Source organism: Oryx dammah, unplaced genomic scaffold, assembly GCF_014754425.2.
Source record: "Oryx dammah isolate SB20612 unplaced genomic scaffold, SCBI_Odam_1.1 HiC_scaffold_10, whole genome shotgun sequence".
NCBI classification, from domain to species: Eukaryota; Metazoa; Chordata; class Mammalia; order Artiodactyla; family Bovidae; genus Oryx; species Oryx dammah.
This window is the reverse complement of record NW_024070194.1, coordinates 63,610,218-63,633,891: the sequence shown is the minus strand read 5'-3', so window position 1 is coordinate 63,633,891 and position 23,674 is coordinate 63,610,218. Positions and strand designations below refer to the sequence as shown.

Sequence of the window (23,674 nt, the reverse complement as noted above, 5' to 3'; positions counted from 1 at the left end):
TTCATTTCATCTCTTCTCAGGAATGACTGACACCCCTTTAGAGACCTACAGTTTATATACAGTTTCTGACAACCAGCTGTACCTCGGCAGCCTGTTCTTCGTCTCTTCTCTTGTCCCCGGGGCAGTGTTCATCATAAAGGGTTTTGGCGGGTGACCGACTTTAATCTCGGTAATCCCATCAACCCCTTGCAGGATTTTTAACACCAAATAGAGAAGTCTTCTTGGACACCTGCATGTCCAGATTCCCCATCAGCACATGAAACTCTCATTAACCTGAGAGGCCCACCTAGATGCCTGAGAAATACACAGAAAGTCGGTGTAAAAGGATGCTGTCAAAGTTTATAGGCCAAGAGGCTGAGTTAGACCATTGCCCCCATCTGCAAGTCTTTAGTTTCTAAAAATTCACCCTTGTGTTTGTTTTTGAAACCAAGCCTTTTAGGAGGGAGAAAAATTAAAGGTATGACTTACTGAGAAACTAATGATAAACAAATCACTTTGTTTGTGCTGAAATAGATTTGTGTTGATCTTAAGTGATTTGAAATCTCCCCAATACTGCAGATATTAAAAGTTTGTGGGTAGCATACAACAGGTTTTGAAACAGAAATAGACCTTACCTGTACCTATTTAATATTGTCTTGGTGTTTTAGGTTTAATAATCTCTTTAAACTGCTGATAGACTGGAAAGTTGTACGTGTGCATAACTGAGGCTACTGCACTGTGGAAAGGTGTTTTGTGGCCTGGCCTCGATTCAGAGCCAGCATCAATGCTTCTTCCATGGGGCTGCTTCTCAGAGACCGTGAGACAAACACAAAGATCACAAGGCCTGAAACCTGCATTCAATTCCCAGCCACACAAAACTTACAATGACAATATCCTATGAAGATCACATGTTAAGCAGGTGAAGACTTGAAGACCTACAGTTAGACAGTGAAATGTTGATGTGGTTGCTTTTTCTAAAATACAGAAAAGTCTAAGATACCATATACATCCAGTCCATAAAAATCTTGTGGATGTCATGACTGCCAGTAACTTGACTCTAAAATGAAAAGGTTGAGAAGAGGTTGGAGAGAATGATAGATATGGTGAAAAACAGATTTAAGCCCTGCTGCCCTTTAGGGTAAATTCTGGGAGGAAGGACACTTAGTAAGTTACTGAGAGTTCTTTTGAGAAACAAATAAAAAGGAATCCTTCATGTGACATGGACCTAGCCAATGAAATTTGTCACTTAGCAGACCCTCCCTTTAAGTGGTGAACTTTTCAAAGGATTGGAAATTCTATGAGTAGTTTTAATATTTGCGGTTTAAACATCAAGATAAGGATAGCCATATTCCTCAACTTAGAGGACAGATTGGTTGCTCAAATGCTAACATTGACTTAACAATGGATTGTTGGCTTTTATTTGGAAGAAAGGCATTTCAGGTCTTGCTGGCAGTGTTGAACTGACACAGCACTGCACTTAAATTCAGCAAATGTGTATTGAGCATTTGCTAAGGATGGGATTCTGCTGTTCAAGGCAGATGAATTTAAAGAGAGCTTTGTGTGTGTGTGTGTGTGTGTGTGTGTGTGTGTGTGTGTGTGTGTGTGTATGTATGTATGTATGTGCATGCGCTCAGCTGGGTCCAACTCTTTGCAACCCCACGGACTATAGCCTCCATGGACTGTAGCCCACTAGGCTCCTCTGTCCATGGGGATTCTCCAGGCAATAAAAATGGAGTGGGTTGCTGTGCCTTCCTCCAGGGAGTCTTCCCAACCCAGGGATTGAACTCATGTCTCTTGTGTCTCCTGCATTGGCAGGCAGGTTCTTTACCACTGCACCATCTGGGAAGCCCACCTAGCTACTTCAGGCAAAACCACACACACAAACACACACACACATACATACACACCCACACACTCCAATTACTCAAATGACTAAGGGAAAAACAGTATTAGGGTCACATTCTCATGGTTAACGTGTGTAGCAATGCATCACTATGACTCTTACAATAACTAGGAAAAATAACTAAATGGGCTATGCATTAGTATTTTTGTTGGAGGGAGGAGGAGACCACAGCTTGGAATGACTAATTAGCTTGCTTAACATCCTCCAGGTCACTCCTTACGGTCAGAGCCACCGAGGTTCTCCTGGAGCCTGTGCCTTTTTGCCAACATGTGTTGCCTGCATCACCCAGATATTTTCCCTATAGCCCTAGCATTCACTGAGGATATTTAATGCGACCAATTCTCTCTGTAGAGAGAGTTCTTGTCTACTCGACTTTTTCCCTCACTGATGAGAGAGCAGGAATTTGGTAACCTCAGTCTCCTGCATCCAAGTACCTAGCGCTTATTTGTGTGATAAAAGAAGAAACTCCAGTCACCAACTTCCCTCCACAGCTCAAGGGACGTGAGACACAGAAATACCCACCACTGTAAGCTCAGAATCTCAACTCATGGCCCTTTTGGTTTGAGGAACAATGGTGTCATTTTGACAGCAATGTGGATCCCTGCAGAAAACATCACACAGTTTTGATGCCATTTCATTGAGGTGTTTTCTTTCAAATGTAGATATAAACAGAGGGTAGGGCTGGACAGCGTGCCAAGAGGTTTAGGAGAGAAGAGTCTGACTCATGCGGGCTGAGGGTTAGGTCTTATTCCCAGGAATGCCTGGATTCCCAGAGGTAGCAAAAGCAAACACTTTAGCAGAATTATCTCAGCAGTGCCTTGCATAGTCATGAGCTGAAAGTTTAATTATAAACAAGATTGTATCGTCTCTCTGTTACCCACCCAGCACTTGCTGGTGGGGATGCCTGGCTTCCATGAAGGCCTCTGCACGGAGGGTGTGTATTCGAGGTTGGGGTTGGGGAGGACATTTTGCTTTGCTCTCTAAAGGACTTTTGCCAAGAGATACTAGACAGGAGGAAAATGTTCATCATATCAGATATTTTAAAATATAGGCAGTTGGGTAGGATTTTTTTCCTGTTCCTTCAGCTCATCAACCCTGGCCCCTTCCAGCCAAAATCTTATCCTATCCTGTGAAGTCTAGTCTGAACGATTCAGATGACCTCTATTCCATAAAGCCTGAACTTTCCCCTTGCGCCCATAACCATCTTCTGAACCTCACAATGACTCATCTGTGGCCACAGTGGCAGTTTTTATTTTCAGTCTTGTCATTTTTTTCTGTGCAGGCCTGCTTGCTTCCCGAGCCTGGCATACCATAAATATCTGTTGGAGTTAATGGATTAAATGTTTTTATCTGGACCCTTGGTATCCTTCAGTTTACTTCAATTTCACACTTTCCATTTAAGCATCTACAATGTGTGAAGCACCATTATTGGGCTTTAAGACACACAATGGACTTGCACCCTGGCTCCATATATCCATTTATAGTTTTCCCAAAATGTTTTTAATAGTAAGAAAACAATAATAAATGCTTTGTTTACATAATACAGTCCTACTGAAGTTATATGCAGAGGTCATAGATGCTACTATCACGTTTTAAGGCGGTTGTCATCCGGATCCCTTTATCCGTTCCTCCATTACTGCGCCCTCGTTGTTTTGGCTGAGACAGATGTCAGAGGCCAGTGGTCTCATGAGACGCCGATGGATGCACTCAACTGGACCCATTCCACTTGACCCATCAGTTTGCTCTTGCCTACCGACCCCAAGTGATCGCTACCCATTGAGCCTTCTACTAGGAGAATGCTTTCCTAGTTTTCATGAGTATTGCAATTAACAATTGATGGATAAAGCCGAAAGGTCTATCAGGAGAGCCTAAGCCAGCCTGTTCCTCCATGTAGGAAATGCTCACCAAATCTTTGCTGAGTGAACCTTTTAGTAAGAGCCCCTGATATAAGTCCTGTGAAACATTTGACTAGATCTGCATCATGTTCGTACATATTTGAGGATGTGTAAATATTTATACATGTTTGCAACTTTTTTGAACTGCAGCATACTTAGTTTTCTTTCTTAAGACATTTCTGTTAAGCAGTTTCTGCTCTACAGTTTGTAGGTTAAATTCTTAACCAAGTTTCTAGGGATTACATTTGTTTCGTTCTGAATGCTTATCCTCTTTCCAGATCAAAGGATTAGGCTCAGGGTTTCCATTTAATGTAACTTACAAATAAGCACTCAAAAAAATGTTAATTAAAAATATTAAGCCCTTGAATCTTTTATCGTCCAGCAGCAACTCCCGAGGATCTAAGTTGGAAGAGGGCACAATCTAAGAGTCATCTTGACCAAGCTACTAAACGTTTCCCAGGTCCCCATCTGAAAGTGAACATGGTGCTACAGTAAGGAATCTTCACTTTAAGGAGAAACAGACAGAATTCTTGGGTTGGTGTTTGTCTAAAAAATATAAAACAATCTTTCCCAAAGTCTAGGCATTCAATCAGCCTTTCTCCTTAACTCTGCATAGCAGTTTCCAGTTATCTTTGATGCTGATCACTTGTATCCTAAGGTCTATATGAACAATGAGTTCATACGATCTCATTCTCGCCGCCTTTGTTATCAAAATATACTGCCTCCTGACAACCAGATTTTGCAGACTTAGTGAGTAACTGAGGAATTCTAATGGAAGACTTGTCTGATTTTTCTGAACACAATTATATCTGTTCTAGAGAGTATAGAAGGGGGAGAAGAACCCTCAGATTTTGCAAGGAGTTTGTGAAGACACACACCTCCCGTATGTGTCTTAAATAAGTGTCATCTGTGAAGCTGAGCATGTTCGGGCATGGGCGTCGTAGTCCTCTGCCCTGCTCTCCTCAGGATCTTTGAAATGCTCTATCTGACACTCCGAGGAGATGTGGACCCGGCTGGCTGTCCCCTCCCCGAGCAGCACCCTCCTGGTTTCCATGTGGGAATGATTTGAGTCACTGGGTTCTGGAAATGTGTCTGGTGTGGACCCTGGGGTATTAACCTGTCACATCGAGTCCCTTTCCTTTCCTACCATGCCCCTTGTCAGTTCTAACAGCTACAGCAGCTCTTACTCTTCAAACAGAACCAGATGGAGCTCCAGTTCCAAGTACATATCAGAATTCAAATTTTCTTTTTTATGTATTTATTTTTTTCTGTGTTTTGGCTGCATCACACGGCAGGTAAGATCTTAGTTCCCTGACCAGGGATTGCACCCATGCCCCTACAGTGGAAGAACAGTGTTTTAACCACTGGACTGCCAGGAAGTCCCCCAGATATTTCTTTTTTCATTCATTGCTTCTGGTTTCTGCAAATATATATGAGAATGAAAGGATATGCCAGCATACAGAGGCAGTGGAGCACCCCGCAGCGTGATCTTTGATCAGCCAGAGGAGATGGAAGTGAGCCCTTGTTTGGGGACTTCATCTTCTTGCCCTTTCCTTGTTATTCTTTTGCGGTATGCACAGTAGTATCAGGGAAGCCAGCCTTGAGGCTGCATCTGAGCTGTGCAGCCTTATCTATTGTTATTCTAGCTGCTTGACTCAAGTCTTTGGAGAGGAAACTCCATCTGTCCTCTCACTCGGGATTGTTTTCCTACCAACACTGGTTTTGTTGCAACCAGTAGTTTCATTCCACCCAGCAAAATGCTTTCCTTTCTGGGAAAAAAAAATTAATTCAAGCAATTAAGATGAGAAAAGAAAATTGGTGAGGTTCTTCCTGCATTACACTTTTCTTGCTCTTGGATATTTGTATTCTTTACCAGAATTTTAAAATGTTTTCTCATTATCTTTTGCTAAAATGATCCATCACCACCATCTCGTTTTTCAACAGCATAAGTGAGTCATTTGCAAAATTTTGCTTTCCAGTAGTCAAGGTAAATGTTCGATGTAGTCAAAGTAATCATAAATGGTTTTAGATTCTCCATAATTATGCAAAAATATTAAATTTGCAGAAAGAATAACTATAAGATTTAATTTTTGTTTACTAAGAAATTCTAAATTAACTTTTGATAACTGTGGTTTTGAAGATAGGAACTGAGGCAGAGTGTGGGTGTGGTGGTGACAAGTACATGGACCACCAATCTGATGGGGAGTGAGAGATTTACCTGGATCAGTCTCTAACATGTATGTGACTCTGAACAAGGAACTCATATACTTTGTTTCTCAGTTCCTTTGTCCACAAAACCTTTTCCTTGTATGACTGTTGAGAGCTGAAGAGATAATGTATCTAAGTGTAACCCTTAATAAGATGCCTGACAGGCTTCCCCAGTGCAGCAGTAAAGAAACCGCCTGCGATGCAGAAGACACAGGAGACCCAGGGGTTGGGAAGATCCCCTGGAGGAGGGCATCACAACCGACTGCAGTATTCTTGCCTGGAGGATCCCATGGACAGAAGAGCCTGTGGTTGCAAAGAGTCGAACATGACTGAAGCAGCTGAGGATGGAGGACAAAGATGCCTGACGCAGAAGAGTTGCCCTATAAATTTTCCATTAATAATGTTAATTTTAGTCATCAGTTTTTTTTTTCCTATGTAACACGGTAATCATGAAAAAATACATAAAGAGAGAATCGTGTCACCAACTGTAAAACGATTGTATGCCTATTCATAACTGTAAAAAGTCCAAGGTCCCAAGTCAAGGAACGAGGTGATCAGGTGCTGTGAATTAAGCTCCAAGATCCTGGAACAGCATCCATGTTCAGATGCTCAGGCATTATCAGAAAGCATGTGTGTTATCTGAGGAAATGAGACAATTGCTTAAAAATATTTTCTTTAGCTTGTAGTGTCTAGTGATGAATTAAACAGCTCTTTGAGTCATCGGAGATGCTCTAAAAAGAACCCAACACACTCCACCTCCCCCCATCAAAAAAAGTATTTTTCCTGTTTTTAATCAGACTTCCATTCTTTGTCTTTTATTTTTTCAGGCTCTCGTACAGACCTGTCTTGGGAATGTTAAATGCCGGGAAACATTCCCTTGCCAATGCTCGCTCAAGGGACAGTATTTTATTGAGTAGGACAGATTTTCATTTTAGAAATGAGGCTTTCCACATTCTGATGTTACCCGTAGCTGGTTATGTATTATCGTAGGAAGCAGTGATATTTGTTGCATGGCTGGGAGGCTGCATGCTGGTGTTCGACCAGCAGTTTGCAGAGGTTTGCACGATGATTTACTGCACGATGCTAAAAACGTGCCCTCTGTCCTCAAGTGATTCCCAGTAAAATGTGTCTCTCTCCTGACTTCTTTTTATCTGGGGAATGTGTTTCCTGTCATTACTAAGACAATGCTGTGGCCATAAAGTGCATGTGGGTTAATACCTGCAGACATCTTACAAGGAAGAGGGCGTTAGGGTGGGGAGTTCATCCACAGGAGCTGTAGGACACCATCCCCTGCCCCCGGAAGGGGATGAGGATGGCTGTTTTCTTTTACTAATTCACTTCTCCCCACCCAGAATAAAAGGGGGGCTTTCCTCCACTGTGTCTAGCTGTGTCTTCTCTTTGCGTGGGGAGCACAGTGAAAAGAAGATGTGGGTGTAGACATTCTCCCGGCAGTGTTAGACTTTTATATTTATATTGGAAACAGGATGTCATACTGGGTCACTTCTGCTAATGGTGATAAGCTAACTCAGAGAGTGGCCACTCGAACTCCAAAGGAGTTTGGGAAACTTCTGTCAAATTGCCTACAGACCATCAGATAAATAACCAGATGTTTATGTTTGTCTCACACACACACACGGAGTGAGACTTTCCACAATTCCAGTGAAGGCATTTGATGTGCAGCTCTGGCTACACCCCTCATCATCACATCCCCTCAACATCACCCTTCATGTTAAACAGAAGTACATCAAACTCAGATGTGAAATCACACCCATCTTCCAATTAAAAATAAAGCAGCTGTGAAACAATGGCATTCTTGTTAAAATAAGAAAACGGTGATGGGAACAGGGCTGATTGGATTTAGGGAAAGCAGGTTAATTATGGTTATTGTGTATCTAAATTTTTTGTGGAAAGAAAGGAACTATTGTTTAGGACGATGAACCCTCCAAAACACAGAGGGTTGCCATTGCATAGAACTTCTGGGGGTTGTATCTTTGTCTTTTCAGCTGCCTGTCTTGGGTCGCCAATCTTGTCTGTTAGACTGTGAGGTTTTGGCGAGCTCATCAGAATTCAGAAAGCTAATCCTCTAAGAGGATGGCCAGATTTTGAGTAGTGTTCATGACAACTGCTTCTTTAGGCTTCCAAATGAGCAGAGAACAATCTCTTTGGAGATCAATCCATTTATTGACAAATAATATCTAGAGGGATGAGAAAGAAACATGCTAGGTTGTTTAGTGATGTTATTTCATTCATTCATTTCCTTCCCCTTGCCTCTGCCCTTTCCATTCCTCCTTTTCTCTAGAATATTCTCTCCCTTTTTTGTCCACTTGTAAGTTCCTACCATTCATCCTTCAATAGGTGTCTTAGACACGGAAGTCAACTGTGAGATGTCTCCAACTCCTTAGCTCCCTTCCTTCATGCACTGGCCCATCCTGTAATCTTGTTTGTGTCTCCCATTATTGCTTCTCTTTGTATCTTCATCACTTAATACAGAACTTAGTGGAAAGTTGATACTAAGTGTTCACTGGATAAATATCAATCAAGGGGAGTAGAAATGTTCCCAGGCAGCAAACTGACTAAACAGATGATGTTACAACCAATGGCATTGTTACAACCAATGGCATTTTTACAACCAATACCATGAAGCCATTGAAACTGATGGTATAGAAAAATATTTTTGCCATGGAAATATATCCATAAAACTAAACAAAAAGCAGGTTATCAAATGTAGAGGTAATATGACCTTGTATTGGGATGACCAAAAAGTTTTTTCAGATTAAAAACCTGAACGAATGTTTTGATCAACCCAATAATAACAAAAGATACACAACAGTCACATATATTTTGCATAAGGAAAAAAAAACTCTGGAAGACTACTTTCAGTGGTTATTTCTTATTGGTGGTCTTACGGAGATTGCAATTTCTTCTTTAGACTCTTCTGTATCTTAGGAATTTTTAATAGACACCTACCACTTTTCTAGATAGAAAAATAAACACTCCTTGAATCTTAAAGGTCTGGATGCAAGTATAGGAAAAACACAATATATTGACTTGAGAGTTGGAGAACTGAGCTTTGCGCTAAACATCCTGAGGTTAGAAATGACTTGTTCTGCCTACCAGGCCAAAAAGAGGAAACAGTCATGTGTGGTCAAAGAAAAGAGGAAATGTCCTTTTAAGTCAGGAAAACTTTATATGTGAGGGTGCAAAGGCAGAAAAGGCATATCTTTTAGGAAGAATAAATACTTGATGTGGCTGAAAGATACATTGAAGGGAGGTAGGTGTAGCAGGGGAGACTGAAAAGGTAAATCCCAAACTTCCCTGGTGGCCTAGTGGTTAAGATGCTGTGCTTCCAATGCAGAGGGTGCAGGTTCTATCATCACAAAGCTGTGCAGTACAGCCATAAAAAATAAAAAGGTAGATCACAGCAATGTCATGATTAGCAGAGATGGTTTCAACCCTGAGAAAGGTAGGCAAGAATACTGGAGTGGGTTGTCATTTCCTTCTCCAGGGGAACTTCCCTACCTGGGGATTGAACCCAGGTCTCCCGCATTGCATGCAGATGCTTTACCCTCTGAGCCACTAGGGAAGCCCATAAGAAATAAAAAGGTACATCAAAGCAACGTCATGATTAGCAAAGATGGCTTCAACCCTAAGAAAGGTATAAACACCCAGTAAGTCCTTCTGGGTCTCCCTACAGATACCTGCAGAGTGAGCAGTGTTGCTTCTGAGGCTGATATCTATCTCCTCCCAAACTCTCTCAGGCACTGAGAGTCACTTTTAGGGCAGTCCACAAAGGTCCCCAAGGATAAAGGATTTAAGAGAAGCTCATGGTGTTGCAAGTGAGAGTTTCCAGTACTGGGCTGTGTCTTGTTAGAGTTCTGGGTACCATTCAGTTTTAATTACAATGGTTCAAGTCCCAGCTATAATTATTTGGTTGTCATTCATTCTTTCTAAACCCAGTGGCAGTAATGTTAGAAAGAAAAATGAAATGAAATTTCAAGTATCCCAGTGCAGTAAGAGAATCTGCAGAGTTTGAAAGCATAGCAGGAAACTTCATGCAATTACAAGGGGAGGTTGTGAACGCATTTCACTGCTGTTAAGAAAAGAACATATCTTTTCTTCTTTATGAGTGATTCAGGCACATGCTTTGGGACCTCTCGATTTGGGACTTTGGACATTTCTTGCGTTGGGCATCCGGTTAATTCCAGTCAATAGATCCCTCCTTTAAAGTTGGCTGTTTCTAGTGCTAGGATTCTTCTAGTTGACCACCAGTTAACTTCTTATCTTATCCTAAGAACAAAATTTTAAAAATAGGAAAAGGACAGCCAGAGCATGAAGTTCTAGAGCTCTTTCTAATCAGCCTAAGCTGCATATGCACTCTCGGGAAGTTAATCATTTCCAAACCGAAGAGCCATCTGTAGGTTTGACTGAGTTTATTTGCACAGCTCTGCTTCACAGTCCCCTGAAAATCAAGGTTTTAAGGGCTCTTCAGGTTGAAGTGGATTGGGTATTGGGCATGAGGGCGTGACTCAGTGGACAGTTAGTAAAGCCCTAAGTGTTATGAGAGCATTTGAAAACAGTTGAAATTGTTCAGTGCATCCATGTCTAGAGTAGCCATTAACTTTCAAGTTGCAGCATTAAGAAATCAGCGAGTTTTTGCAGCAACCTAAGATCATCTGATTATTTGTTCAGAACAGAGTTAGATTTAGGGTTGCCAGATCACATCCAGAAAAGAACACCCAGTAAAATTTGAACTTCAAGTAAGCAATGAACCTGTTGTTAGAATGTCCCAAATACTGCATGGGATGTATTTATTTTAAAAACATTTGCTATTCATCTGAAATTCAGATTTCACTGAATATCTTGTATTTTTATTGGCTAAATCTGGTAAATGGGGCTGCCTCCCGTTTTTGAAATGTGTACACAAATTCATACAAAGTGTTAGAGTTCACTTTTGAAAAAATGCAAATTTCAGTTAGCAAGTTTAGGCACTTAATAAAAACATGTTGGATAAGTACTTATTTGTTAAATTAAGATTTAGACCATATCTACCACTGTCATCTTAAAATATGTATTTCTATGAAAGGCTTGCTCGTTTTTTTCTTTTAAACCTGGTAAAAGCATCTTGAGCCTGGACTTTACATCTTTAAAATCAGGATAATGAAATAAAGATTGTTTTACACTGAGTAGTATCCCCTTCCTTTTTAGATGAAATCTCCTATTGTTGAATTGTGTGTGTTCAAGCTGGCTTCTCTGTGGTGGGGCTGTTGTTGTTTTTGGTCTTGCTTCAGTTTTGAAGGTATTGGCAACATGTTGATTTAACTGCTCCAAGGGCCTTCAGGAAAAAGCAATTTGGGGAAGACAATAGCCATTCTTCAGGAGACAGGTTGTACATAAAATGGAAATTGTTTAGGTGTTTATGGCCCATGGGCACTGGAGGGTTAATTGAAATATTGTTTCCTGAGAATTGGGTTGTCATGTAGCAACTGGAAAGCGGGATGCTGACGCTGCAGTTGGGGAAGGGGGTGGGCTTAGGGTTTGGGGGGGGGGGGTTGTTTTTGTCACCATTTTCAGGGGAAACAGCCTCTTACTACTGAATATACTGTTGAAATATCTTGTTAGTGTTAATCAGTCATAACATGCAATTACTTTTTGTGAACATTATGAAATATTTTGCCAAATATTTGTGCTTTGTTTCTTTAAATCTCTGTATTATACAGAAATACAGTCTGGCCATTCCAGATTACAAATCGATGGCCCATTTCCCAAAGCCCAGCACGCACAAGGGTTTTCAGAGTCAGGATGGTTCCAGTCCACATCCTATTTAGAAGGAAGGAGGTTGCTGCAGAGCAATGGGAAATAGGACCGTGTGAGACTCAAGTTCTAGTCCAGGCTTCTCCATAAACCAGGAGGAGAGCTTATCTTGTTTGTCTTGGTTTTCTGTTTGTAAAATGACATTTATTAATGTGCTGTTTAGAAAGTATCATTAATCTCTTAGAAAATACAGTCATATGATATTGGACTTGGTTTTCTCTTTTGTTCCAAGGATCAAGCAATCTTGGTTGCCGGTTGCAAGGATGAGAAAGTTCTCTTCCTGGCGGTTGCCAGCTAGGGCAGTGGCTGTCATATCCGAGGCTTTCTTGGGGCTGTCGATACTGATGGAATTAGAGTCTGTTGACCCCAGGTGGAGGAAGACTACATCTTGTTCCCCGCAGGAAAAGATGCTCCACGTTACAGAGGTATCAGGATGGGCAACTGATCAGGCTTGTATTGTCTTGTAGGTAGACCTGGGCCTTCTGCGCTTTGTCACTGCTGTCGGGACACAGGGAGCCATTTCAAAGGAAACCAGGAGGAAATACTACGTCAAAACTTACAGAATAGACATTAGCTCCAATGGGGAAGACTGGATCACCATTAAAGAAGGAAATAAACCTGTTGTAAGTTTGCCTGCCTCCTCCACTAATTCAGTCTTTGAAATGGATGATCAATTTTTACTTGTTTGTTTGGGAGCTTGCTGTCTGGCCTGGCTTATTTTTGAATTGATTTAAAATGAAAAGTGCAATTAGAAGTTTAAATCTGACCAAGGGGTCTCATGTTCCCAGATCCAGAAGCCAAAAGGAAATTATACGGATGTTTCCAAGAAAAGTCAATACCAGCTAAATTAAGTCAGACTCAAGAATCGCTTTAAACCTCCCACAGGGACATGGACTCTGCATAGGATAAACACCGTCCCCCTCAGAACCCTTGGAGTTGTTTTGTTTTGTCTTTCTCCCCGTGTTTCCTCATTCTCTTTCATAGATTAATTCTTTCTTCCTCTCTGTAATGGGCTGGTTTTAGAAGACTCCTTTTCATCTACCCTCTGCACCTCACAAACTAATTTACAAGTGTGTTTGGCTGCTTCTGTGCAAATGAACAGAACTAAAGGTGTTCTCTCAGATCCTACGAACGACACGCCACCTCCTCGCTGCTTTTTGTTGTTGAGGAGGCCACACCATGCCCTATTCCTCGGGTGCTCTGTCCTGAATTATTTGGAGCTGAGATGTTTTTCTCAGCTTGCTGTTTATTTGAAGTTATGCTTGCTCTGAATTACTAATCAAGAGATTACTGAGAGCTCATGCTTGCCATTTCCCCCAAATTAAAAGCTTGCCCTGGAGGCTGAGTGAAACATGCAGAATTGATGAGAGTGGTAGCAAAGATCCAGGTAATTTGGAATTCTGGGTTCCAGAAGAGACCAATTAACATGTCCTTGTCTCTCTTTGGAGCATGTATGGGCTTAAATGTCTCCTTCTGGGTCTGGAACTGAGAAAGGCCTCCTTGGTGTGAAGTGAGAGGGCTATTAATATCCTTTGAGGGACTTCACTGGTGGTCCAGTGGTTGACTCCAAGCTTCCAATGCAGAGGGCACAGGTTCGATCCCTGGTTGGGGAAATAAGATCCCACATGCCCGAAAAAAAGAAAGAAAGAAAAAACTACCCTTGACTAGCTGCAAAGCTGCCACTCTCACTTAGGGCAGGCAGGAAGGCCGCAGCCATAGAGATGCAGCCATCTGTGGGAGGAAAGTTCTGTGGACCAGCCAACTCAAGGCCACTGTCCTGCCCTAGAGGACATGGAGTGGATCCTCCATCTTGGGAAAAAAAATCCCTCATGGTCACTATTGGTGCAGATCCACTGAGTAAATTTTGCCCCTGAGTGTCATGGCTTGTTTTTGTTTTGGAGTCATTTTTTTGAAGGCCTGCTTTAGTTTCAAACAAATGAAAAAACACTAATGCCAAGGACACACCAACAAACAGAAGAACCCGGAGAGAGTGGGGAGGGCTGACTCAGCTTTCAGGCTGTCTCTTTAATCAGTGAGCATTCTTTATCCAAGACCCCTCCTCAGCCGTGGCCCACAGTTGTCCACATGTGGGTGGGGAGAGCACACTGGGGCCGTGGGGGCGTCTGGCGTGGACACAGCTCACAATCAATGTCACCTTGGCACACAGGGGCTCTAGAATAGGAGGCAGAAAGAATAAAACGTTGGGAAAGACCGGGTGTGTGTCTGAGCCCTTTCACTGAACCTGAATGAAATCCCCACGTCCACCCGGAGTCCAGCTCTTGTTGCCTTGCTCTGTACTTTGGGGTCTTTGGCATGCCCCTTCCCCTCCTTTCCTTGGGGAGAGCTGGCCATACGCACCTCAGCAACAGTGGCCTTTGACCACAGAGCCAGCAGCCTTTTTCTGTTGGTGGCGTGTGTGTTCTCACCCGGTCTTCAGGAAACATAAAACGTCCTCAGGGTAAGCCAGCCGGTGGTCCCTCCCTGAAGTGGACCACCCTGGCCCTAGAAACACTGGCTTGGGAAACTCTGCCCCTTCAGGCAGGTCCCCGTTATTCATCAGGACACAAAAACACATTCATACAGATTGCTGCCCAGAGAGATTTGCTGAAGTAAGACAGAAATCTGAAGGCCATCACAAGGGCTCCCTGGGAGTCCAGTGGTTAAGAATCCACCTTCCGATGCAGGGGACATGGGTTCAGTCCCTGATCAGGGAACTAAGATCCCACATGCCACAGGCACCACAAATACTGAGCCCCCACACTGCAGGTACTGACGCCCGTGGGCCCCAGAGCCGGTGCTCCAAAACAGGAGAAGCGGCAACTGGAGAAAAACCCACACAGCAACGAAGACCCAGCACAGCCAGCAGTACTAAGTAAATAAATATTCGTTTAAAAAAGTAAATAAAGGCCATCACAGGCTGGGATAAATTCTGATACTACCTCGTCTCCAGAGAGGGATCCGGCTAACATCTGACTTAGTAAAATGCTTGACTGCCTCCCACGGAGCAGGGCTCTTAGGCTAAATGTAGTAAGAACTTCAGCCCGACCCATAAGCTCCTTCCTCCCTGGGGATGGTGGTCCTCCTCCACAGACTCACAGGGGAGTCTCTTCACCTCTGATGGCCCCCGTGGTGCTCTAGCTACCCAAGGCCTGTGTCTCAGCTGTACTTTTTACACAGCTGTCTCCACTGTAAGCTAGTGTAAAATCCAGGGACAAGGAGGCTTTCAGTCCCACCTGAGACAAGTCGAGTGGCAGAGGGTTCCACGTGGCAGACAGCCCCCTGCTCCTGAGAGATGTCGCCAGAGGACACTGTGTGGCATCATGCCCAGGCCGAGTGGCCCCCACGGATACTTGTGGGAAACCAGTTCGTGACTGGCACTCATTACACTGCAGCTACATGCCTCATCTTTCTTAGAAGAAAATGACTCATTTTTAAAACAAGAAACAGAAGCCCTGGGAAAACTGATTCTCCATTACATATTATGTATAATTCAGTTTTGATCTTGACCACCGACACATACTTTTACCAGCAACCACCCCCTCCACAAAAAAAAATTAGAGTCATTCATTCACGTCAGGGATAAGATCTTCCATCAAGAATTGGAGTTCAAAGGGAGGAAGCTCCTTGACCTAGGGCTGAACATAACCTAGAATTTTCAAATAGCCAGATCCTACATTGAACTCAAAAAGCACTCCTTTGGGAAATTCCTGGGAAAGTAAAACAGTGAAAGTTCCCATGAAATGTCCACCGTATTCTCTAAGTTCTTTTGATAATGTTAATCATTTTCCCACTTTTTTAGATAATTGCACGTATTCTTTAACAAATGCTATCCTTATAATAATACTTTTAGAGGCTCCATCCTCTCAGAAAATTGATTAGGACAACATTCTATATGGTTTCCCTGGTGGCTCAGCAGTAAAGAATCCACCTGCAGTGCAGTAGATGTGGGTTCGATCCCTGAGTCAGGAAGATCCTCTGGAGAAGGAAATGGCTACCCATTCCAGTATTCTTGCCTGGGAAATCCCAATGAACAGGGGAGCCTGGTGGGCTGTAGTCCATGGGGTTGCAAAGAGAAGGACACAACTTAGCAAATAAAAACAAAAATCCTCTCGGAAAACTGAACAGATGATTGGGACAACATTCTATCTTAGACATGGTTCTTATCTGATTGCCATCATTTGGAAAAATAACATGACAAGTTATTAACACCACCTCAACCATGGTAAACAATGAAGAGATTGTAAACAATTTGACAAGCACTTGTGAAAACATATTTTTGCATTTGTTTTTAATCTGAAATGTCTGTTATTAAAGGGCCCTTTCTTTTTCCATCTAGATCTTTCAGGGAAACACCAACCCCACAGATGTCGTGATTGGAGTTTTTCCCAAACCCCTGATCACTCGATTTGTCCGAATCAAACCTGTGACCTGGGAAACTGGCATCTCCATGAGATTTGAAGTCTATGGCTGCAAGATAACAGGTAAGATGGAAGATCACCTGGTTTTTATCTGTGTCAACTTTTAAATACAGGGAGAGTAATTTGATATAAATGGGGTTGGTCATTTTCATTTGGTAATTAAGAGCATATGCTTTGGATTTGGACAAAAGTGAGTTCATATCCTACTTGTACTACTTACTCACTGGCTTATTTCTTGGGGCAGTTTACTGCCTTTCAAAGCCTTAGTTATCTCACCTAGAAACAGGCATCATGGTGTACACCACTGAGGGTTGTTGTGATAATGAATTAGCTCGTGAATATGAAGCGCTTACACAGGCTGGCATGTGGTAGGTATTTACAAGTGGTGTCTTTCCACTAGGCAGGCTCCAGGAAGACAAATACCTTCCCTTTCATCCTCCATCTCCTGGTTACTCCATACTGACTGCTACTTAGTAGGTTTACAGTAAATAACTGTTGCTTGAAATGTTCTTCACCTCCTTTGTCTTTTTTATGGAGTATAATTGCTTTACAGTGTTGTATTAGTTTCTGCTACAACAAAGTTAATCAGCTAGATGTGTACATATATCCCCTCCCACCTGACCCTCCTTCTCACCTACCCACAGCCCACCCTGTAGGCCATCACAGAGCACTGAGCTGAGCTCCCTGTACTGTACAGCAGCTTCCCACTAGCTATCTATCTGTTTTACACATGGTAGTATATACATGTCTTTTTAATCTTGAAGCCTAGAGGTGACCTCATTAGCAACAGTTCAGGAGGAGTTTAATTTATGGAGTTAATTTATTCTCCTTTTACTCACTAACTGCCCTGACAACTTACTGTTAGGTTTTGGCTCAATACATGTCTATATCTTTCATTGAATGCGTATACTAACATCAATATTAGAAATCAATTTGTCAATATTTCTTGGTTTGGAGTTTGTTTCTTCTGAGGTTAATAGGACTTTAAGAGTCTCTTTTAAATTTGGAACAAGTAGGTGGATTATATGCACTTGAGAGGTGAAGATGAGGTTACTGGGTGATTAAGTGGCTAAAAAGGTAGGCAGGTCAGGACGGAGCAGGAAGTAGCAGGATCCAGTTAGTCTCACTGTGTTTCTATGGCAACCAGTACTGCTCTTCCTCATCCTGTACATCTACTCTGCCTTCTGAAGTAAATAGCCCATTTCAAATACCTTTCTATGTAAGTAAGTAAACTACAAATTTTTCATTAAAAAAAGTACAATGTAACCTCCATAGAATGCAAAAAAACTTCAAAAACAGAATCAGTAACTTATTCACTACAAAGTAACTAAAAGTGAACAACCTTTAAAGGCTGTCAAATTTCTTTCATGTGATCTTAGTATACATATTGAGAGCATTTAATTTCTCATTCCATGAACGCCAACACTATTGTTTTTATTTTTATCCTCTTTAGTACAATTATTTTTAGAGAAGGAAAGTACTGACTTCTGAAGGGAAAAAAAAATCACCTGGGCAATTTTCCATGAAATTACAAGCAATTTGAAGAAAGCTAACTAAGGAGAAAAAAAAAATTACATTTGTTTACAGTACAGCCCATTTTGGAAAGTAAAAACTGACATTTGATCTCTTCCCCAAATTTTATTTATTTCCATCTTAGAGACAGACTTGTTTATTGTTTTAGAATCTAAATATTTAGAAAGTTCAAGGCCTTGGAGGCAGGCATTGGGTGGAGAGAAGTTTGGAGGGAGAAAAGGGGCAGTGTAGGGTTAGATATAACCTTGGCTTTATTCTTGATCAGCAGATACAGGAGAGAAGGCTCTAGGTCATTTTCTGGGCATTACAAATGTAAACGACTACTTGTAAATTCATAGAAACAAGGCCATTTGAAGGCAGAGTAGAAATTTCTGTCCCATTCCTCCCACCTATTCTCATGTCACTGTACCAAAAAAAAAAAAAAAAGGTAAACTTCATAAATGCATTAGTGTGAATTCTGAATTTCTGGCTCTCCTTTTAATTAAATAAAATACTTATTTAAGCCTAAATTGCTCTTTCTCATTTTCACAAGGATTTTCCTGAGAGATAATTCTAGGAGCATGAGTCTTTATATATAAACAGGGGAAACTATTGGATTTTTAAAAACAATCAAATGGCCTAGTTATTTAAGCAAACATAGATGTCGATAGGGCTTCCCTGGTAGCTCGGCTGGTAAAGAATCCGTCTGCAGTGCAGGAGACCCTGGTTCGATTCCTGGGTCGGGAAGATCCCCTGGAGAAGGGATAGGTTACCCACTCCAGTATTCATGGGCTTCCCTGTTGATTCAGACGTTAAAGAATCTGCCTGCGGTGTGGGAGACCTGAGTTCAATCCCTGGGTTGGGAAGATGCCCTGGAGGAGGGCATGGCAACTCATTCCAGTATTCTTGCCTGGAGAATCCCCATGGACAGAGGAGGTTGGCGGGCTATAGTCCATGGGGTCACAAAAAAAGTTGGACATGACTGAGTGACTTAGCACAGCACAGATGTCTGAAATACCATGCTTTAATATTTTCACATTTGATTTGTTCTGTTTTACAATTATTTTAAGTAGCTCTTTTTTTTTTTTTCCAAATTACATACTGCCACTCTCTTAATCATGACCCCTAATGTGTTTTGGATACTTTCTCTCTAATAAGACAACTACAACCTCCAAATAACTGGTCAAGGCAGGTTTTTAGAGAGGCCAGCCTGTCATAACGATGGTCACACAAAGAGAAGGTGTATAGACATATCCAAGCTTCACTCCAGGCTGTCCACTTAGTGACTGAATGACCACGGGCAAGACTCATGGTCCCTCTGATCTCCATCTCCTGGTCACTAAGATTAACTTAATTCAGCTGTAATAAGATTTAAGTGAAAAGCTAAAGCGAAAGTCACTCAGTCATGCCCGACTCTTTGTGACCCCATGGACTATATAGTCCCTGGAATTCTCTAGGCCAGAATACTGGAGTGGGTAGCCTTTCCCTTCTCCAGGGGATCTTCCCAACCCAGGGATCGAACCCAGGTCTCCCACATTGCAGGCAGATTCTTTACCAGCTGAGCCACAAGGGAAGGATGCTCATGACACTTGGTTTAGAGTAAGTGCTCACTAAACAGTACCTGGTATATTAAACAGTGCTTGGTGCTCAATCAGTTGAATCTGCAACAGGCCCCAGCAACAGAACCTCTAATGAGACAATGACATCAGTGTTTGCTCATTGTTACCAGGGGAGATAATTTTCATCTTTTAGAGATCATGGTCCCCTCAGTGGAGACTGATAGAAAAAAGCACGAGACTGCAGGGTTCCTGTGGGTCTGGAAGCTCCATGAAAGCAGGGGTCGTGTTTGTCTTCTTTTCCATTGTGTCCTGTGTGTCTGGAACATAATACGCTGGACACACTTATTTTTTTTACAAGTGAATGAGCAAATTAATGAATTGCAGCTTTATCCATGTTTTCCTACAAACAAGTGACGATTGCAAAATTTGACCCTCTCTAGAGTAGGCAAGCCCCAACTCAATCTGGATTAAACACACACACACACACACACATTGAATTCAAAGTTACCATGTGAGTACATCAATTGAAAGTCTCCAGAGCTCCCAAGGTCTAACCCAATTTTTCTGTTCAGAAATTATTTGCTAGAAACATAGCAACCCTGTAATAACCAGAGTGTACAACAGTGGGTCACCATATAGAGAGATAAGGAGAACAGAAGTGGAGCAAGTCATCCTGACTTGTAGGTGATTGACAGAGGAGCATCTGCATTATTTTGACCAGGAAGGCTTCATCATTTTGGAAGAAAAACTGGTGAAGATGCCCTTGCTGTCTGAGAACACACTGCAGACCATGTGGGCTTTTTCGTTTACCAGAAGTTAATGAACTGGGGCTTCTGCACAGGTCAGTGTGTGCCTGTGTTGAGCAGAGTTTGCAAGGATGATCTTGAGCCCTCCAACATCCATAGGTACCTTCTGAGTCATCAGGGAAGATTAAATTACGCTTATTCAGGTTCACCCATCAAATGCAGTCATTGTCTTCTCATTCCTTGAAAACCAGTTAACTAAGTATTTGATTTACCAGTATTTCTGTTTTCCCGTTAAGTCTCAGTTCAGAGGTTTTATTGTAAAATAATATCAGTGAAGATAACCACTTCCAGAGGGGAAAAGAGGTGGGGGTGTGTGAAATAGGTGAAGAGAATTAAGTTTACAAATTTCTAGATAAGGCCACAGGGATGTACTGCACAGGATAAGGAGTACAGTCAATAGTATTGTAAAAACGTCGTATGGGGACAGATGGTTACTAGACTTACAGTGGTAATCATCTCATAATATATGCAAATATCAACTCACTGTGGAATACACCTGAAACTAATGTAGTGTACATCAATTGTGTTTCAATTCAAAAAGAAAAGAACCACCTAATTCCCCATCACAGAACTCACTTTCCCCTCCCATCTAGGATTGGTTTTAAGTTTTTAATCAAGGTTGCCAAGTGAAATGCAGAATGTCCAGTTCAATTTAATGCAGATAAATGACAAAGAATTTTTTAGTGTAAGTATGTTCCCCATTCAGTATTTGGGACAAACTGGCTACCAAGTGGAAGCTCAGCCGTAAAGAATCCACCTGAAATGCTGGAGATGTGAGTTCAATCCCTGGGTCAGGAAGATCCCCTAAAGAAGGAAATGGCAATCCACTCCAGTATTCTTGCCTGGAAAATCTCATGGACAGAGGAGACTGGCAGGCCACAGTCCATGGGGTCTCAAGAGTTTGGCACAACTTAGTGGCTAAACCACCACCACCACCATACTGAAAAATTATTTGTTGTCATTTGAAATTTGAATTTAGTTTGGCACCCTGGGTTTCTGGTATTGCTGTTTTAGATTATTTGTTAGCTAAATCTGGCAACACTGTTTCCAAAGGATGTGAGATGGAGCCAGGCTTTAACCAAGGCACACTGAACCAGCCTGCTGTGGATGAACAGAGCTACAACCTAGCATCTCCTTCAAACCTTGAATTGTTAGTGGACTCTTTCTCCTAACCGTGGCTAAAAGTGAGTCACTGGTTTGGAGTCAAAGGCAAGTCAGGCTGCCTCTTCCTTGATCTTGGATGAGGCCATCTGACTGCAGGACGGCTGTGTTGGCTGATGCAGGCTGGCCTCAGGAGGCTTGTTGATGCAAGGGCCGTGCCCCCACAACTCTGCGTTAGAGAAGGGACCTTCATCTGGTAGAGCTTCTTCTCTCCTCACAGTATTCAAGTTAATTTTGTTTTTCTCTGAAGGGTAACATCTGGTACGGATTACCAGCTACACATTTTCTTCACAAAAGTCAGTTTTGAGTCAGACAGGTGTGACCACAGTGACCAAATATGCGACTTCTATTTTTAACACTATAATTTCATAGACCCTCAGTAAAATCGCTTTTGTCAATCTTTTTATAATCCCCATTGAATTTATTCTTGGTTTCCAGACCCCCGGCCTGAAGCAAATAGTGCGGCTGAATTACAGGAAAGGGTGCTTGGGGAGAATGGCAGCTGCCTTTTATTGTGTTAATAAGCTGATTCATTCAACAAATATTTGTGGAGCAAATACCACGGATAAAGCAGGGCACAAGGACTCACAGAAAAGTTTTTATTTTTTTTTTTTTTTTTTCACAGAAAAGTTTTTAATATGACTTGGTTCACAGCCTCAAAGAACTTAAAATCTGGGGAGGCAGGTAGCAAGCAAGCAATCAACCCAAGGAACTGAATATGGTCAACATATCTGAGACACGCAGGTGGCGAGCTAGGAAGAGTCCCAGAAAAAGAAAACCATGTCCAGTTGGAAAGATCAGAAAAATTGAATATTTAACATAAAATTTGAAAACAGGTCAACATTTTAAGATAGCGGGAAGGGCAAAGTGATGGGAAATTCTTTAGTGGAGGGGACAGAATGAGAGGAAGCCTCCAAGTACCACTACACAGAGGTGAGGGAGTTCTCCTTCATTGAGGAGAGGCTTACAAGACCATGGTACCAAAAACCTGGCACACGAGGTTGAAAGTAGGTGCATAATTCCTAGATGAGCAGGCACTGACTCTTTAAGTAAAGAAATGACATGATCTGAATTGTAGAACTCAGGTGGTAAGCATCTGATTTAGAAAATGTCTGAATTAGAAAGTGTCTAATGCATTCTCAAGGGTCAGCTGATAACACGGAGAAGGCTTAATTGCATTACCTCTCATTTACAATGGTTACATTTTCAGCTGAATTTTGATTTATGCAGAACAGGGTTGTTAAAAAGAATAAGTTCTTCTTCCTGGCATGTCTTAGATGGAGATGTACAATTTTGAAAAGAGAATAACTGAAGTGTTTGACATTTTGTTATGAAGCCACCAATCAATTAATCAGTGATTGATACTCTCCTTCTGCTCAGAAGCTCCTTGGTCTACTGTAGAAGTTTAGCAAAATCTATGATGCTGTTCATGGTCTTGGAGGAATTTACAATCTAATTATGGACACGATTCCCAATCTTAAAATATAGAAAGAATAGTTTAATGCTAAGCTCTGTGCTGCTTCCTGTCCATGTAGGCATATTTCTGAGAAGAGAGAGCTCAGGATAAAGGCGAGAGTCATTTGAGAAGTTTTTAGGAACAGTCGTAAGCTGGATTTGAATGGGCAGAACTTACCTCCGTCCACAGAAGGATAAGGGGGCAGCAGGAACATTTTGAACAAAGGCAATGATGAGAGTTATCTCTATGGTATATGGGAAGAAAATAGATTCCTGTCAGTAATAGGAAATAAAATTAGATAAATAGGATGAAGCCAAAATGAGGGTGTTGAAAGCCAGAGAGAGACTGTTTTATAGCATACCATAAATAATGGAAAGCCAGGGAGATTTTTCAAAGATCTTTCTCTTATTATTGTGGTCAAATATACATAACATAGTTTACCATTCTAACCATGTTTAAGTTTACAATTTAATTGCCTTCAAGTTTCACATTAGTGTGCAGCCATCACCACAATCCACCTTCAGAACGTTTCATTATCGCAAACAAACTCTGTACCCGTGAAACTCTGTACCCATGGAACACTAACTCGCCATTCCCTCCTGCCCCCAGCTTCCGGCAACCACCATTCTACTTTCGTCTTTATGGAGTTGACTCTTCCAGGCACCTCATTTCAGGAGAGTCATGCAATATCTGTCCTTTGGTTTATTTTCCTTAGCAATGCAAGATTTTTGAGCATGAGAATGACACTGCAAAAACAAAGTTATGAAAAGTGACATGGGTGTTGTTGACTCAAAACTGGGGTTTGAGAGGGTAGTCTGGAGGTCATTCAGCGTGTCAGCCTGAGTCCTTCGATCCAGATGATGCCAAAAGAAGGTTGCAAGGCATATTGAGGACACTTTTTTTTTAATGAAAATATGACAGGATTTGGTAGCAGAACAGGAATGGAAAATGGAAAATCAAGAAAGA

The 23,674-nt window shown here is 41.8% G+C and overlaps 1 protein-coding gene across 5 annotated transcripts in view; it reads left to right on the top strand.

Annotated features, from left to right (window-relative positions):
* The window catches only part of NRP1 (neuropilin 1), a 152,801-nt gene that overhangs the window by 95,533 nt on the left and 33,594 nt on the right, over positions 1–23,674 (top strand). For all 5 annotated transcript variants that reach the window (XM_040248375.1, XM_040248373.1, XM_040248377.1 and 2 more), the window contains 2 exons: positions 12,264–12,419; positions 16,133–16,277. In XM_040248375.1, coding sequence (XP_040104309.1) covers positions 12,264–12,419; positions 16,133–16,277 — 301 coding nt within the window. The remainder of the gene's footprint in view (positions 1–12,263; positions 12,420–16,132; positions 16,278–23,674) is intronic.